Source organism: Meriones unguiculatus, chromosome 17 (genome assembly GCF_030254825.1).
Source record: "Meriones unguiculatus strain TT.TT164.6M chromosome 17, Bangor_MerUng_6.1, whole genome shotgun sequence".
Taxonomy (NCBI): Eukaryota; Metazoa; Chordata; class Mammalia; order Rodentia; family Muridae; genus Meriones; species Meriones unguiculatus.
In genome coordinates this window covers 83393690-83412198 of record NC_083364.1, presented here as the reverse complement: position 1 = coordinate 83412198, position 18509 = coordinate 83393690, and the positions used below count along the sequence as shown (strand labels likewise).

At 37.3% G+C, this 18509-nt stretch overlaps 1 protein-coding gene across 2 annotated transcripts in view; it reads right to left on the bottom strand.

Annotated features, from left to right (window-relative positions):
- Ncam2 (neural cell adhesion molecule 2) overlaps positions 1-18509 on the bottom strand; it is a 465089-nt gene that overhangs the window by 161481 nt on the left and 285099 nt on the right. For both annotated transcript variants that reach the window (XM_060370676.1, XM_060370675.1), the window contains exons 7-8: positions 6285-6445; positions 4870-5015 (exon numbers count right to left, since the gene is read on the bottom strand). In XM_060370676.1, the coding sequence (XP_060226659.1) occupies positions 4870-5015; positions 6285-6445 (307 nt within the window). The remainder of the gene's footprint in view (positions 1-4869; positions 5016-6284; positions 6446-18509) is intronic.

The following is an 18509-nucleotide window of genomic DNA, read 5'->3' as shown; positions in this document are numbered from 1 at the left end:
GTGCTTTGAGTCATTTTATTACATACACACAAAATTTGTAGTTATTCACTTAAATTAATTCAATACGTATGTTACCTAAATATTTTTATTGAAGTTAGGTACCAGTAATGTCACTATTACACTCTCTATTTTTTCTGATTCTAGATTATTTCTCTGCTTCCTGTGGTACTTAAAGTTTAAAATGAGTGATTATGAAAAGTAGCAACAGGAAGAAGTCAAAGTATCACTGTTTGCAGATGATATGATAGTATTTCTGAGTGACCCCAAAAATTCTACCAGGGAACTCCTACAGCTGATTAACACTTTCAGCAAAGTGTCTGGATACAAAATTAAATAAAAAAAAATCAGTAGCCTTCCTGTATACAAAAGACAAAAGGGCCGAGAAAGAAATTAGGGAAACAACACCCTTCATAATAGCCACAAAGGACATAAAGTACCTTGGTGTGAACCTAACCAAACAAGTCAAAGACTTGTATGAAAAAAATTTTCAGTCTCTGAAGAAAGAATTAGAAGAAGATATCAGAAGATGGAAAGATCTCCCATGCTCATGGCTTGGCAGGATCAATACAGTAAAAATGGCCATCTTACCAAAAGCAATCTTACAGATTCAATGCAATTCCATTAAAATAACCAACACAATTCTTTACAGACCTTGAATGAAAAATTCTCACCTTCATATGGAACAAGAAACCCAGAATTGCTAAAACAATTCTCTACAGTAAAAGATCTTCAGGAGGTATCTCCATCCCTGATCTCAAGCTGTACTATAGAGCAACAATACTAAAAACTACATGGTACTGGCATAGAAACAGATCAATGGAATCGAATAGAAGACCCTGACATAAATCCACACACTTATGTATACCTGATTTTTGGGAAAGATGCCAAATTCATTCAATGGAAAAAAGACAGCATCTTCAACAAATGGTCTAACTGGAAGTCTACATGTAGAAAATTACAAATAGATTCATACTTATCACCCTGCACAAAACTAAAGTCCAAGTGGATCAAAAACCTCAACATAAAATTGGACACACTAAACCACTTAGAAGAAAAAGTGGGGAATACCCTTGAGCTCTTTGGCACAAGAGACAACTTCCTGAACAGAACACCAAGAGCACAGGCTCTAAGCGCAACAATCAATAAATGGGACCTCATGAAACTGAAAAGTTTCTGTAAAGCAAAGGACACTGTCCTCAGAACAAAATGACAGTCTACAGATTGGGAAAGGATCTTCACCAACCCTATATCTGACAGAGGGCTAATATCCAGTATATATAAGAACTAAATAAGTTAAACAGCAAAAAATCAAGTAATCCAATTAAAAAAATGGAGTACAGAGCTAAACAGAGAATTCTCTACAGAGGAATATCGAATGGCAGAGAAACACTAAAAGAAATTATCAACCTCATTGGCCATCAGGGAAATGCAAATCAAACAACCCTAAGATTTCACCTTATACCCATCAGAATGGCTAAGGTCAAAAACTCAAGAGACAACACATGCTGGAGGGGTTGTGGAGAAAGGGGAACCCTCCTTCACTGTTGATGGGAATGTAAACTTGTACAACCACTCTGGAAAGGAAACTGGAGCTTTCTCAGAGAACTAGGAATAGCACTTCCTCAAGATCCAGCTATACCACTCCTAGGCATATATCCAAAAGATTCGCAAGTACACAATAAGGACATTTGCTCAACCATGTTTGTAACAGCTTTATTTGTAATAGCCAGAAGCTGGAAACAGCTCAGATGCCCCTCAGTGGAGGAATGGATGCACAAATTGTGCTAAAGTATATCTACATAATGGAATATTATTCAGCAATAAAAAACAAGGAAATCATAAAATTTGTAGGTAAATGGTGGGATCTGGAAAAGATCATCCTGAGTGAGCTATCCCAGAAGCAGAAAGATGCACAAGGTATATACTCACTCATATAGACATGTAATATAGGATAAACCTACTAAAATCTGTATACCTAAATAAACTAATCAAGAGGGACGACTCTTCCTAAAATGCTCAATTCCTATCCAGAAAAGCAAAGAGGCTGGACATCAGAAGAAGGAGAAAAGAGGGAACAAGTCAGGAGCCTGACACAGAGGGCCTCTGAAAAGCTCTGCCCTGCAGACTATCAATGTAGATGCTGAGACTTATGGGCAACCTTTGGGCAGAGTGCAGGGAATCTTAGGAAAGAAGTGGGAAACAGTAAGATCTGGAGAGGACAGAACTCCCCAAGAAGAGCAACAGAACCAAAAAAAATCTGAGCACGGGGGTCTTTCCTAAGACTGCTATTTCAACCAAGGACTATGCATGGAGATAACCTAAGACCCCTGCACAGATGTAGCTCATGGCAGTTCAGTATCCAACTGGGTTCCATTGTAATAGGAACAGGGACTGTCTGTGACATGAACTGATTGGCCTGCTCTTTAATTACCTCCCCCTGCGGGGGGAGCAGCATTACCAGGCCACAGAAGAAGACAATGCAGCCATTCCTGATGAGTAGCTAATTAACTAGGATCAGAAGGAAGGAAAAGAAGACCTCTCCTATCAGTGGACTTGGGGAGGGGCATGCATGCAGAAGATGGAGGAAGGGAGGGATTGGGACTGGAGGAGGGAGAGAACCACAGAGGGGATACAAAGTGAACAAAGTGTAATTAATAAAGAAAAAAAAAGAAAAGTAGCAACAACAAAAACTTATAGAGTGTGATACATGACAACATTTTAATTCTGTGTAACTTCAGCTCATTGTAGTGAAATTAGGTCAAAATGCTGTATCTGTTTGTCTGGATTAATTTTTGTGAGTTTTAATTACCTGATTTCAGAAGTCTATGCATAAAACATTTCTAATTTTTAAAGATTAAATGATTGCTTCAGTTTTTAACAACTTCATTTAAATATGTAGAAGGGATTAAAGTTAAATTAACAATAAGCAATAAGATTTTTTAGAGATTCAGTATATTGCAAACATCTATGGAAACTGCTTTAAGAATGATGCTATCTTTGATGTGTTTTTGTATTCGGTTTTCAAGTATTTTTTATTTTTCTTATTAGTTAGTACATTAGTACATTTTGTTAACTCTGTATCCCAGCTGTATCCTGCTCCCTCATTCCCTCCCAATCCCACCCTCCCTCCCTCATCTCCTCCCTGCCCCTTTCCAAGTCCACTGATAGGGGAGGACCTCCCCCTTTCATCTGACCCTGTTTTATCAGGTATCTTCAGGACTGGCTGCAAAGTCCTCCTCTGTGGCCTGCTCCTCCCTTGGGGGATGGGAGGTCAAAGAGCCAGTCATCGAGTTCCTGTTAGAAATAGTCCCTGTTCCCCTCACTTTGGGAAACCAATTGGTTACTGAGCTACCACAGGCTACATCTGAGTGGAGGTTCTAGGTTATATCCATACAAGGTCCTTGGTTGAATGTCAGTCTCAGAAAAGACCCTGTGCCCAGATATATTTGGTCCTTGTGGAGCTCCTATCCTTTCCCCATCAGACTAACTCCCCTTCTTTCTTATGATTCCCTGTACTCTGCCAAAGGTTTGGTCATGAGTCTTAGTATCTGCTTTGAAACACTGCTAGGTAGAGTATTTCAGCTGCCTTCTGAGGTAGACGCCTGTTATAAGTTCAATGGTTTGTAAGTATTTTGTTGAGTATTTTTGCATTGATGTTCATAAGGGAGATTGGCCTGAAATTCTCTTTCTTTTTTGGGTGTTTGTGAATTTAGGTACCAAGGTGACTGTGGCTTCATGGAATGAGTTTGGTAATGTTGCTTCTGTTTCGATTTTGTGGAATAGTTTGAAGAGAACTGAAGTTAGCTCTTCTTTGAAGGTCTGGTAGAATTCTGCACTGAAACCATCTGGTCCTTGGCTTTTTTTGGATGGGAGACTTTTGATGACCACTTCTATTTCCTTAGGGGATATAGGACTATTTAATTGATTTACCTGGTCTTGATTCAGCTTTGGTAAATGGAATCAATCAAGAAAATTTCCATTTCATTTAGATTTTCAAATTTTGTGGCATATAGACTTTTGAAGTAAGTCCTAATTATTGTTTGGATTTCCTCAGAGTCTGTTGTTATGTCCCCCTTTTCATTTCTGATTTTGTTTATTTGGATAGTGTCTCTCTGCCTTTTACTTAGTTTGGCTAAGGGTTTGTCTATCTTGTTGATTTTCTCAAAAAAACAGCTCTTGGTTTTATTAATTCTTTTTGTTTGTTTTATTTGTTTGATTGTTTTATTTGTCGGACAGGGACTGTCTCTAACATGAATTGATTGGCCTGCTCTTTGATCATCTCCCCCTGAGGGGGGAGCAGCCTTAGCAGGCCACAGAAGAAGACAATGCAGTCACTCCTGATGAGACCTGATAGACTAGGGTCAGAGGGAAGGGGAGGAGGACCACCCTTTTCAGTGGACTGGGAGAGAGACAGGGGTGGGGAAGAAAGAGGGTGGGGTTGGGAGGGGAGGAGGGAGTGAGGTACAGGGGGGATACAAAGTGAATAATCTGTAATTAATAAAAATGAAAATAATTATAAAAAAAGAAGGTATGAGAGAGGTATGGAGTTTGGGGCCAGCCCGAATGAGTGTGTCAATGACTTCCTCAAGTCACCTGTGCAACGCTTTGATGTATAGGATCATCACAATAAAGTGATCTTAATTACACACACACACACACACACATACACACAAGAATAATACTAAAAACCCAAGGCTTTGTAATCTACTAAATTATGGTTCAGGTGGTAATAAACAATTTATCTTAGCTCCTCTACATTCATTTTAAAGTGACCTAGCAGTAGGTTTGATACATTATTTATTTGGTTCATATAAGTTAGTGAGTAAATTCTATACTTACGAATGGGTTATGTTAGAACAGCAGTGTTACCTTATCACCCTCAGAAAACGTGGCACCATCCATGGCTCTCTTCCATGTGATTTCTGGAACCGGCTCACCCTCTGCTTCACAAATGAGTGTCACATGACCATTCTCGTACGTTGTCTCATTTTTAAGTTGTAATATATGAGGCTGTACTGTAAAAAATTATACGTTTTATTCAGTTGATATTGGACCAGATTGGTTACTGTTCGCCATAGAAGTTCCATATTAGACTTTCAGTTCCATACTTGAATATTAAGAGAGGACTACTTCCATAGCAATTATAACATACTTTCTAAGAATACCAAGAAATTGCAAATAAGAGGGGATAACAATTATAAATAACAAGGTTTTCATACATTCACCATAGTAATTATTTGAAATTCACATAAACCAGAATAAAAACATAATTCCTTACAAAATGGACAGAAAGTCTTTTATTCATATTGTTGTCAAAGTAAGGAAAAATATTTTCAGTTGCCAGTATTAACAAGTACCCTTCCTAACCACGTATTTCCCATCTGTCATTTTCCTAGTTTTTATCCTGACAACATTTAATTATAACATATGTAAAGAAGGGTAAAGTAATTACATTTTAGCTATGGATTTAATTTTTAATAGGTATATTGCATTTATTCTTACATGTACTGGTGTCTTGTCTCTGCTTATGTATGCATACAATGTTCATGCAGTAATTAGGGAGGTCAGAAGGAGGCATTAGGTCCAATAGAACTAGAATTGCAGATGGTAGTCTGCTGCCTCCTGGGTACCAGGAATAGAACCATCGCCTTTTGTAAGAAGTAGCCAGGGATTAAAACAAAGGAGCCAGCTCATTTCAACCCCGAAACTTGTTTCTCTTTAGATGTTACAGTTCTTAAGCAATTGTCTCTGTTATTAAAATAGTGAGAGTAAAATTGATTCTTTGTACTATTTTATGTGCTCAGAAAGATGCCTAAAGAAGATAATATGTCTCTTTTCAATGTGGAGAATGTTTTTCTATTGTCTTTTGAATATGGTAAGATACAGATTATGGCTACAGGGAAACATTTCTAAATTAGAGCCTTACACATGAGAAATTTTGAAAGTGCCAAATAGAAAATCAGTCTCAACATGTGTCCATTAACTATTTATGAACGTAAATGTTCTGAAATGTCTATCATACAGCTCATTGGGTAAAATGTAAATAACTTATGTTTACTATGTTATGAATCAGTCAATATCCCATGAAAATTTGAATACTATTCCATCTATTTCTTAAGACAATTTTGTCAAAGCTTGCATTATTTAAAGAATGTTGTTGAGATGAGGAAAGAGGTTTTGTCTATGGCAAGTTTACAGCTTCCAATAGCAGAGTAAAGGCTGGCTCAAACTTACTTCCCTCCAGATGGATATTTGCATTATAACCACAGCACTGTGACACTTACCAAAGACTTGAAGGAAGGCCTGCTTTTGATCTTCTCCTGCCTTATTTGTGGCTTTGCAGATATAAGAGCCCCCATCTTTATTGATTATGTTCCTGACAGTGAGTTCTGTGTTACTGCCCTTTAAACTATACTTTTCATTTTCTTCAATGAGTTTGCCATTCCTACAAAACAAAAACAAAAACCAAACAAAACAAAAAAATATAGTTGATCTTTACAATCTAATTTTATAAATAGCACATTACAAACACTGGAACTATGTATAAACATACAATTGTTCATGGCTAGGATAAATGATTGTTATAGTTCAGTGAAAATTATATATTTATTTGTCAAGAACCTTCAGGCAACCATGCCTGTAATTTGGTTTGACTCTAGAGATAAGAACGGCACTTATCTGAAGTTGAAATCTTAATATAATTTAAATAATTAAAACACATGAATTCAACTTGTACTTTGATTATTAAAAATACTGTTTTTATCACTGATTTTTATTCTCTTAGCACTTTATTTTATTTTATTTTTTTAAAGATTTATTTATTTATTATGTATATAGTATTCTGCCTGAATGTATACGTGTGAGCCAGAAGAGGGCACCAAATCTCATTGTAGATGGTTGTGAGCCACCATGTGGTTGCCGGGAATTGAACTCAGGACCTCTGGAAGAGCAACCAGTGCTCTTAACCTCTGAGCCATCTCTCCAGCCCCCTCTTAGCACTTTAATATACATTTAGCAGACATTCAACATAAATTTATTAAGATATTTATGTACACAGTAGCTTACATAAACAGAATTTCTATGAAATTTTTAAAAATTTCACATGAAGCAATATAAATGTCTTGAATTTATATTCTGCATATGTATTCTCAGTAAAAATTGATGTAATGGTGAAGAGAATATTTTTTTGTTTATTCATAATGATCAATAAATAATTGTCATTATTTTCTATGTTCTTTCCACAATGAAATGTATTTCCTTTAATATTTACGTACTTGTATTAATCATGGCTATTAAATTTTCTATTATATTTTAATTATTAGTTTTTTAATTTTAATTTTTTATATCATTACAGTTTATTCACTTTGTATCCCAGCTGTAGCCCCCTCCCTCATTCTCTTCCAATCCCACCTTCTGTCAACTCCTCCCATGCCCCTCTCCAAGTCCACTGATAGGGGAGGTCCTCCTTCTACTCCATCTGACCCTAGCTATCAGGTTTGTTTTTGTATATCCCCTTTACTTATATTTTATTCTCATTTCATTTTACTCATTTTTTTCTCTTTTCCTTTTTGTGTTTTTCTATTTTTATTTATGATTTTCTATTGCAAACTGAATTGATCATATGACACATTGACATAAAACACTCAGAGTATGTTGGAGGTATTAACTTTTCTATATCAGTTTACATTTTAATTTAAGAATTCTAGATGCTTATTTTAACTCTTTCCTATATTGAAACACAATAAGATGTTTACATACCATAGAAACTTTTAAATAAATTCTATTAATAACTTAAAGCATGGTAATAATGCCAGAGACAACAAATGCATTTTTATATGCATACCTGAAATATATAATAATAAAAATATAACATGATGAATAATCTTTGAATAGTACTGTCTATGTGACCATAGAAAATGAAAGTATAGAATTTAACTTGGGGAACACAAAGACAAAGAAAAATGTAGGGCAGAGATAAGAGAAATGAAATAATGTTCTACTGGAAAACCTGCATCAATAAACAAACCCTTGAAATATTGTTCTGACCCGAGGTACATAAATGTTTAAGCACACAAAAATATTGCTTCAAAAAACACAAGCTGCAATAGCATAAACTGAAAGCAGCAACAGACAAATGTACAAGCAAATCTAAAAGACCTTTAGAAAATAAGAATATAGAAGATTTCAACAGTATATTTGTAGTCAGATGTCTGCATATGTAGATAGCTATGTATCTACATATGTATAGCTATGAACATAGCTATGTATCTCCATATGTAGGAGATAGCTACTACTTTAAAGAAGAAATGTGATACACATTCCTATACTATTTTTTCAAATGCACAGAATAGTTACTAGTATGTGCTGAAATAAAATACATGGTGTATTGAATAAATGTTATTAAAACATATGCTAATTTACAGATACTTCGTGTAATTAATAAATTATATCAGAAGTTGAGGTCAAGCCTACCCACAAACATCTAAAGAAAGCATCGTAACTACAACAAATCAATACTAAAAATAATCTTTACTGAAAATTTAGATCAAAAAGTTTGAAGTAAAGAAAATGAAGATTTAAATATAAATTTCAAACATCAAAAATGTGTAATTAAGGTACTGTTTTACATGATTATAAGAGAAGAGAAAAAAACTATACTGATAGGACTCTGCTGCCTGCTTTTCAATCATTTACCCTTGGTGAGGCTGGCCTGCCAGGCTACCATGAAAGAGGAAGCACTGAGTATTGATGCAACTTGGTGAGATGGAATGGGTTGTTGGTTCTAGGGGCTCCCTTTTCTGAGGGTAGGGTACGGGAAATAGGGGGAAGAGGGAGGAATGGTAGGAGTGGGAGGAGAGGAGGAAGGGGGCTATGATTGGGATATAAATTGTAAAAGAAAGAATGAAAGAGAGTGAGACACATCTACAATGATAGAAGTGTTACTAAGAAAGAATAAAGATTAAATGCAGAGCAAACAGAAAGAAAACAATGAAAACAAAAGCAATATTCACTGAAATATAAAATACAGCCTAAGGCAAGGAAAAAGTAATGTTTACTTTATATATATATCTATATCTAGAAAGACCAGATGAATATGGAGAAGAACAAGACACCAGTTGTGAAGTTATCAAGACAAGGGAAGGAAGATCACTGTTGATAGGATACGATAAGATAAGGAGAGCAAGTGGTAGGTAAGCGATCCTTAGCTGACCCTGCAGCAGATCTGCTGAAAGGAGTGAGTGAAGAGTGAAAGGCCTTCACATGAAGGAGCGAGCAAGATCAAGGCAGACATGCAGTCAGAGGGAGGGAACAGGAAAGAAGGAGGAGAGAAGGTACAGAGGGCAGAGAGGACCAGGGTGGAGAAAGAAACACTGAGAAGGCACACCAGAGCCTTCTCAGAGTTCTGGGGTCCTTTTATGTGCAGCAGACACCTGGAACATCTGGCAGTGATGACGTAACCAGCTGACAGGTCCCTGAGGGCAGGCCAGTGGGACTGTCAGTGTTCTAATAACTATAGTAATACAGAGGTTAAATACATAACAAGATAATGACGAGTCATGTTAGAATTTTACATGGAATTAAAGGCTATGAACACATTTCTTTAAAAAAAAAAAGTCATTATAGACCTAACAAGAAAGAAAATGACCCGAATAGCTCCTCATCACAGCAGAATAAATACAGTTATATTGTAACCTTCAGTTAAGATAAAAGATAAAAATTGGCTTAGCTAGTTTAAACAAGAAATAATCAAGCTATTTTAAAATTTTACCACTAAATTGTACAGGGAGAGATACTTCCTTATTGAAATGGTTAATCTTGACGTTCAACCTCATGAAAGATTTAGGTGTGTCTGTGAGTGTGTTTCCAGATTAATAATATTAAGGTGTAAGAAGGCCAGTCCAGGCAGCAACGTTCCAAGGCTGGAGCTCTAAACCGAATAAACAGGAAAAAAGTGGCTGGACCGACAGATCCAGAGCTCTCTGCTACTTACAGCTGATGCAGTAGAACCGGTTGTTTTGTGTTCCTGTAACATCCCTTAGCAGAAAGTAACCTCGAACTGTAAACCACATTACAGCCTTCCTTTAGTAATTTACCATTGTCAAGTGTTCTGCTACTAAGCAAAGAAAAGAGAGTAACAAGCGGACTCAATTGGTGGGACCAGTGTTTTCCTGACACTTTAACAAAGGTCCAGAACAAAAGCTGGACGACTGGCAATGCAGTAGCTATTAAGTCAGCATCTTTATTCCTGCAATGCATAAGAAAGACATACTGCAGATGTCCTCTGAAAGACTCCACCCAGCAGGAGAACAAAGCAGGTGCCTGGACCCACAGCCAAACTTTGGACAGAGCACAAGGTTTCTTACGGAAGAGTGAGGAGATAGAAAGAACAGGAGGGCACAAGAGCTCCACAGGAAGACAACAAAACCAAAAGAATTTGGGTCCAGGGGGTCATGCAGAGACTGATGCATCAACTAAGATCCATGCATGGAGAGGACCTAGACTCCTGCTCAGATCTGTCCTATAGGCAGCTCAGTCTCGATGCGAGTTCTCCAGTAGGGGGAACAGGTGCGACGAGGGGAGGCTGTCTCTGTCCTGAACTGTTCCTTGATCACCTCCACGTGACTGAGTGGCTTTCCTAGGCCACAGAGGAGGAGGAGGATCTAGACAGTCCTGTTGACACCTGATAGGTTAAGGTTAGATAGTAGGGGAGGAGGAATTCGCTTATCAGTGGACTAGGGGAAGGGGAGGGGGAGAAAGAGGGGAGAGGGTGGAAGAGGGAGGATTTGAGGGAGAGGGCTACAACCAGGATACAAAGTGAATAAATAATAAATAATAAATAACTAGAGACATCACATACTGAATAGTTGAGTTTTAAAATACATTGTGGTTTTTACTTTAAAATCAATAGAATTCACCAATAAAAATCAATAAAATTCAATAGAAAAATAAATAGGCTAAAAACATAATCATAAGATATTTATTTTTACTTTAAATTTTTTTCATACACCATATTTTGATCCTATTTTTCCCTGAAACTTTGAACCTCATAACTTACCCAACTTTATGTTATTTCTCTATGGCAAAAGAAAATATTTGGTATTTTTGATTGACATAAAATGTGTTATAAAATAACTATGGAGAAAAGCTTACTCGGCATTTGTGTTTTCTTGAGTTTAGATGTCACTAGAGATTGCTGGTTACTTTATGAAAATTATCACAGTATCTCAACTTTAACTCTTGTATCGTCTGTACTTGTGTAACATTATAAAGTATTGCCATGCCTCCATAAGTACATTGGTCCCCTAACACTTCAGGTGACCAATATTGGAGACAGGGACCTAAAACAAGTTTATGTTTGCATAGGTGACACCTACATTTGATGAACACTACGTGTGAAGACTGGCTGACTGCTGAGGCCCATGAACCCACAGCATGACATTCTTTCATCTGACCAGCACTGATATTATAAGCACACACCACCAAACACAGCTTTGTCATAAGGATTGTGGGAACAGAACTTAGATCCTCATGCCTGCACCATCTCTCCATATCAAAGAATCTGCATTCTTAAAAAAAAAAAAGAAAGAAAAACCCAGCGTTTACATTCAGTGGAAAAGCTGTGACAGGATAAAGTTAAGAAGTGAAAACCAGGATGACAGGAACACAGTCCTTGTCAGTAACCAGCCCCACTGCTACCTTGATCTTAGGTACCGGGTCCCCAGAACTGTGGTAGAACATGTCTCTTCTCTTTAAGCCATGTAATACGCTGTACTTTCTTAACATCAGCCTATGCTTACTAACGCAGTGGGCTTCAATCATATCGCTGGCATGTACCTTGTCTACTCAAAGTTGTCTGGATCCTCAAATGTATTTAACTACCATCCCCAGTGCTTAAATGGATCAAATAAAAGCTTCATGGTAAAAGTAATTTTATCTCTACAAATATCACAACAATATTATCCTATTGTTCCAATACACTTCTAAAATCAAAGACCTGTTTGGATCCTAAGTACTATTCATTTTAACCAAGAAATTGCATCTGAAGGTATACAGATGTGTGTGTGTGTAGAAATAAACACATTTGAATTTGTTATATTTAGTTCTTATGATAAATTTATTTCCAATAAATTATTAAAATTTGAATAAATTAAAATGTCTAACACCTCTGGAAATGCATAATAATTAGGCTCATATTCTAGATCATTATTGGTTCTTTTGGTTTAATGAAATAAAAAAATTACTCTGTGATTAACTTAGATCTGCTTTGGACTCTTTTTATGATTTTAAAAATTTTATTAATTATAATTTATTCACTTTGTATCCTACCTGTAGCTCTCTTCCCCATCCCCTCTCAATCCTCCCACCCTTCCTCTCCTCTACCCATGCGCCTACCCCAGTCCACTGATAGGGAAGGTCCTCCTCCCCCTCCATCTGATCCCAGTCTAAGTGTTACTGGGAAAGGAGCCATTACTGATACACATCGTGATTACCTGGGATACAAATAATTAGTATCTGCTTGTAGAAGTGTTAAGCTTATTAAATCCTACTATGCTCAAAGCATTAAAAAAGTATGAAAACCTGTTATCAAATATGTTTAACTAGAAATCAATGAATCATAGTAGTGGTTATTAATTATTGTCTTTAACATAAATCCCAAAGCTTAAATATTGCTGTCAAACATTTGTATATACAAAATAAATGTGACTAATAATTTTGTGACTTTTCTTTCAATTTAGCATTGATGAAGTATAGCAATGGCTATAGATCTTAGCATTAATACAAACACTTTATACATGTATGTATTAAATGTTCATGTATGCATACAGGTGAAGTCAGTATAACAGAGTGTATTTGTCAAGATTATTGTCACTCACTTCTGGACAAAGTTTGGCATTGTCCTCAACAGTTAGGGTAAACTGACTGGCCCATGGTCCTCTGTGATCTACAGATTTAGCAATGATTTTACAAAAATGTCCAGCATACCTGGCATTTTGAGATAGACAGTGAAATCTAACTCAAGACTCATGCTGGTGCGGTCTTGATTTGACTTAATTAATCGAGATATCTCTTCAGCTTCATAAACCACACTGCCCGGTTTAAAATTGTTTTAAATTGACTCTCTTCAATCTAGGTCTTTGAGCAATAATCAATGAAACTGGAGCACTACACACTGTGCATGGTCATAATGGAATCAAAGCTTGATTAAAAACTTAATAGATATAGTAGTCAAAAATAAAATGCAATCGTCATTATTTTGATTGAGCAACTTTTAAAAATTAAAACCCAACTTCCTGAAATTTCACCTATATAACTACTTTATAATATGGTACAAAAAGACAGATATTTTCATGTAACAAAAAGTGAATGTACATCCAAACAATAATGTTGTTACAAATCATAAAACATTCACTTTTGAAGGGTTCAAATATTAAAAACTTTAATTTTTTTATCATAAAAATAATGATTATTTTTATTTCTTACAATTTTTTTTCCAGTTTGCATCCCAGGTATACCCCCTCGCTCTTATCCTCTCTTCTTCTTCCCTCAAAATGCCTCTTGGATAGTCCACTGATATTGGAAGACTGCCTCCTCTACTCTCTGACCATAGCCTATTGGGTCTAATGATCCAGGACTGTCTGGATCCTATTTCTCTATAGCTTACTAAGGCCACTGGCCAGGAGCAGGTGATCAAAGAGCAGACAACTGAGTTCATGCCATAGAATGCCCTTGTTCCCCTTAAGGGAACCCACATAGAGACTGAGCAGTCAATAGGCTACATCAAATCAGGAAGTATAGGTCCTCTCCATGCATGGTCCTTGGTCTATTCTTCAGTCTCTGAAGAATAGATTTTCTGGCTCTGTTAGTCTCAATGTGGATCCCCTGTCCCTTCTAGGTCTTTCTATCTCCTCTTTCTTCCATAAGATTTCCTGCACTCTGCCCCAAGTTTGGCTGTGAATCTCTGCATCAGTTTAAATATTCTGCTGTGTAGAGTCTTTGAGAGGCCCTCTGTGGTAGGCTTCTGTCCTGTTCCCTGTCTTCCGCCACTTCCAAGGTCTATCCTGTTTGTCCTTGTGAATGAGAATTGAGCATCTTCCCTAGGGTCCTCCCTGTTGTTTAACTTCTTTAAGACTACAGATTTTAGTATGTTTATTCTATACTATATGGCTAATATCCAGTATAAGTGAGTATATACTATGTGTCTATAGTATATACTATATACCTCATTCAGGATGATCTTTTCTAGTTCCATCCATTTGTCTGCAAATTTCATGATTTACTAGTTTTTAATTGCTGGGTAGTATTCCATTGTGTAAATGTACAACGATTTCTGTATCCATTCTTCGGTTGAAAGACATCTAGGTTGCTTCCAGATTCTGGCCATTATGAATAAAGCTGCTATGAACGTAGTTGAGCAAATGCCCTTGTTGTATGGTTGAGCATCTTTCAGATATATACCCAGGAGTGGTATAACTGGGTCCTGAGGTGGAGTTATTCCTATTTTTCTGAGGAAGCAACAGATTGATTTCCAAGGTGGTTGTCCAAATTTACATTCACACCAGCAATGGAGGAGGGTTACCTTTTCTCCACAACCTCTCCAGCATGTGCCATCCTTTGAGATTTTTATTTATTTATTATTATTTTTTATTTTTTATATTAATCACAGGTTATTTACTTTGTATCCCAGCCATAGCCCCCTCCTTCATTCCCTCCCAATCCCACTCTCCCTCCCTCTTCTCCTCCCTGCCCCTTTCCAACTCCACTGCTAGGGGAGATTCTCCTTCTCTTCCATCTGCCCCTAGCTTATCAGGCATCTTCAGGAATGGCTGCCATGTCCTCCTCTATGGCCTAGCAAGACTGTTCCTCTTGCTTGGGGGTGGGGTGGGGTACATAAAGGAGCCAGTTTTTGAGTTCATGTCAGAAACAGTTCCTGTTTCCCTTACCAGGGAAACATACTTGGTTACTGTGCTACCATGGGCTATATCTGAGCAGGGGTTCTAGGTTATATCCATACATGGTCCTTGGTTCATCCTTTGAGTTTTTGATCTTAGCAGTTCTGATGTGTGCAAGATGGAATCTCAAGGTCGTTTTGATTTGCATTTCCTGGATAACTAAAGATGATCATTTCAATTTTTTGTTTGGGTAGTATTTTCTTTTTCCTATTCTATTTATTTTTTATATTAATTACTATTTATTCACTTTGTGTCCCAGGTGTAGCCCTCTCCCTCATTCCCTCTGAATCTCACACACCTTCCCTCATCTCCTTCCAGTCCACTGATAGGGGAGGTCCTCCTCCCCTTCCATATGACTTTAGCCTATTCAGGTCTCATCAGGACTGGCTGCATTGTCTCTGTGGCCTGTTAAGGCTGCTTCCACCTCAGGAGGAGCAGATCAAAGAGCCAGCCACTTAGTTCATGTCAAAGACAGTCCCTGTTCCCCTTACTAGGGAACTCACTTGGATACTGAGCTGTCATCAGTCACATCACTGCAGGTGTTCTAGATTATCTCCATGTTGAGAATTCTCTGTTTATCTCTGTACCTCATTTTTTAATTGGATTACTTGGTTTATTTGATGTTTAACTTCTTGAGTTCTTTATATATTCTGGACATTAGCCCTTGTCAGATATAGGGTTGGTGAAGGTCTTTTCCCAGTCTGTAGGCTGTTGTTTTGTTTTGTTGACAGTATTCTTTGCTTTACAGTAGCTTTTCAGTTTCATGAGGTCCCTTTTTTTTAAATTTTTCATCAATTACACTTTATTCATTCTGCATCCCCCCATAAGCCCCTCCCTCCTCCCCTCCCAATCCCACCCTCCCTCCTCCCTCTGCTTGCATGCCACTCCCCAAGTCCACTGATAGGGGAGGTTCTCCTCTCCTTTCTGATCTTAGTCTATCAGTTCACATCAAAAGTGGCTGCATTGTCCTCTACTATGGCCTGGTAAGGCTGCTCCCCCCCAGGGGGAGGTGATCAAAGAGTAGGCCAATCAGATTATGTCAGAGGCAGTCCCTCTTCACATTACTATGTAACCCAATTGGACTCTGAACTGCCCTGGGCTACATCTGTGCAGGGGTTCTGGGTTATCTCTATGAATAGTCCTTGGTTGGAGTATGAGTCTCTGGGAAGTTCCCTGTGTTCAGATTTTCTTGTTCTGTTGCTCTCCTTGTGGAGACCCTGTCCTCTCCAGCTCTTACTATTTCCCAGTTCTTACCTAAAATTCCATTCACTCTGCCCAACAGTTGCCCATCAGGCTCAGCATCTGCATTGATAGTCTGTAGGGCAGAGGCTTTCAGAGGCATGAGGTCCCATTTATTGATAGTTAATCTTAGAGCCTGTGCTCTTGGTATTCTGCTCAAGAAGTTGTCTTCTATGACAATGAGTTCAAGACTCTTCCCTACTTTTTCTTTAAATAGATTTAGTGCATCGTTGGTTTTATATGGAGATATTTGATCCACTTGGACTTTACTTTTGTGCAGGGTTGATTAATGTGGATCTATTTGCATTTTTCTACATGAAGACATTCAGTTAGACCAGCACCATTTGTTGAAGATGTCTTTTTTTTTCCCCATTGTATAGTTTTAATTTCTTTCTCAAAATCAAGTATCCGTAGGAGTGTGGGTGAAATCTGGGTCTATGATTCTATTCCGTTGATCCACAAGCCTGTTTCTATACCAGTACCATGCTGTTTTTTATTACAGTTGCTCTATGGTATAGGTTGAGGTCGAACATGAAGATACCTCCAGAAGATCTTTTATTATAAAGGTTTGTTTTTGTTTGTTTGTTTCTTTGTTTTTTATAATAGGTATTCTGGCTTTTTGCTTTTGTTTTTGTTTTTCCATGAGATGTTGAGAATTGTTCTTTCAAGGTCTAAAAATTGTGTTGGTATTTTGATTGGAATTGCACTGAATCCGTATACTGCTTTTGGCAGGATGGCCATTTTCACTGTTAATCCTACACATTCATTAGCATGGAAGATCTTTCCATCTTCTAGTATTTTCTTCAATTTCTTCAGAGACTTGAAGCACACACACACACACACACACACACACACACACACATATATATATATATATATATATATATATATATTCTAGTCTTTCACTTGACTGGATAGAGTTATGCCCAAGTACTTTATGTTATTTATGGCTATAGCCTTGCTGTACATTGCCCTTACTATGTTTAGATATGTGCCTTGTATCCCTGATCTCCCCGAAACTTTAAACATTTACTGGGTGTTGGATTTTGTCAAATGCTTTTATGGCCTCTAAGGAGATGATCATGTGTGTGTGTGTGTGTGTGTTTGTGTGTGTGTGTGTGTGTGTGTGGGTGGGTGGGTGGGTGTGTTTCTTTCATTTTTGTTTATATGGTAGATTACATTGATGGATTTCTGTATATTGAACCACCCCATGCATGCCTGGGATGAAGCTTATGTGATGGATGATATCACTAATGTGTTTGTGGATTCATTTTGTGAGTATATTTTTTTAAGTATTTTTGTATCACTGTTCATAAGTGAGATTATTCTGAAGTTCACTTTCTCTATTGGGCATTTATGTGTTTTAGATATCAAGGTGACTGTGGCCTCCTAGACTGAGTTTGGTAATGTCCCTTCTGTTTCTATTTTTGGAATAGTTTAAAGTGTAATGGTATTAGGTCTTCTTATGACAGTCTGGTAGAATTCTGTGCTGAAACTATCTGGCCCTCTTTTGTTTTGTTTTGTTTTGTTTTGTTTTGATAAGATACTTTTGATGACAACTTCTATTTCCTTAAAGAATACAGGACTGTTTAATTTATTTATCTGATCTTGATTCACTTTGGTAAGTGGAATCTATCAAGAAAATTGTCTATTTCATTTAGATTTTCAATTTTTGTTTTGAATATAGGCTTCTGAAGTAGGACCTAATGATTCTTTGAATTTTCTCAGTATCTGTCATTATGACCCACTTGTAATTTCTGATTTTGTTGATTTGGATAGTGTCTCTCTGCCTTTGAGGTAGTTTGGTTTAAGATTTGTCTACCTTGTTGATTTTATCAAAGAAACATCTCTTGGGTTCATTGATTCTTTGAATTGTCTTATTTGTTTCTAATTTATTGAATTCAGAGCCCTCACTTTGATTATTTCCAGCTGTTTGCTCATCTTTGGTTTGTCTTCTTCTTCCTCAATGCTTTCAGATGTGCAGTTAAGTTGCTTGTATGAGATATCTCAAATTTTTTAAAATTTAAATATTTTTACATTAATTATAGTTTATTCACTTTGTATCCCAGCTGTAGCCCCTTCCTCATTCCCTTGCAATCCTACCCTCTCTCTCTTTTCCACACCCAGTCCACTGATAAGGGAGCTCCTCCTCCCCTTCTCTCTGCTCCTAGTCTATCAGGTCTCACCAGGACACTGCATTGTAATCCGTAGCCTTGTAAGGCTGCTCCCTACTCGGAGGGAGGAGATCAAAGAGTCAGCCACTGAGTTCATGTCAGAGACAATTCCTGTTCCCCTTACTAGGAAACCCCTTTAAAGACT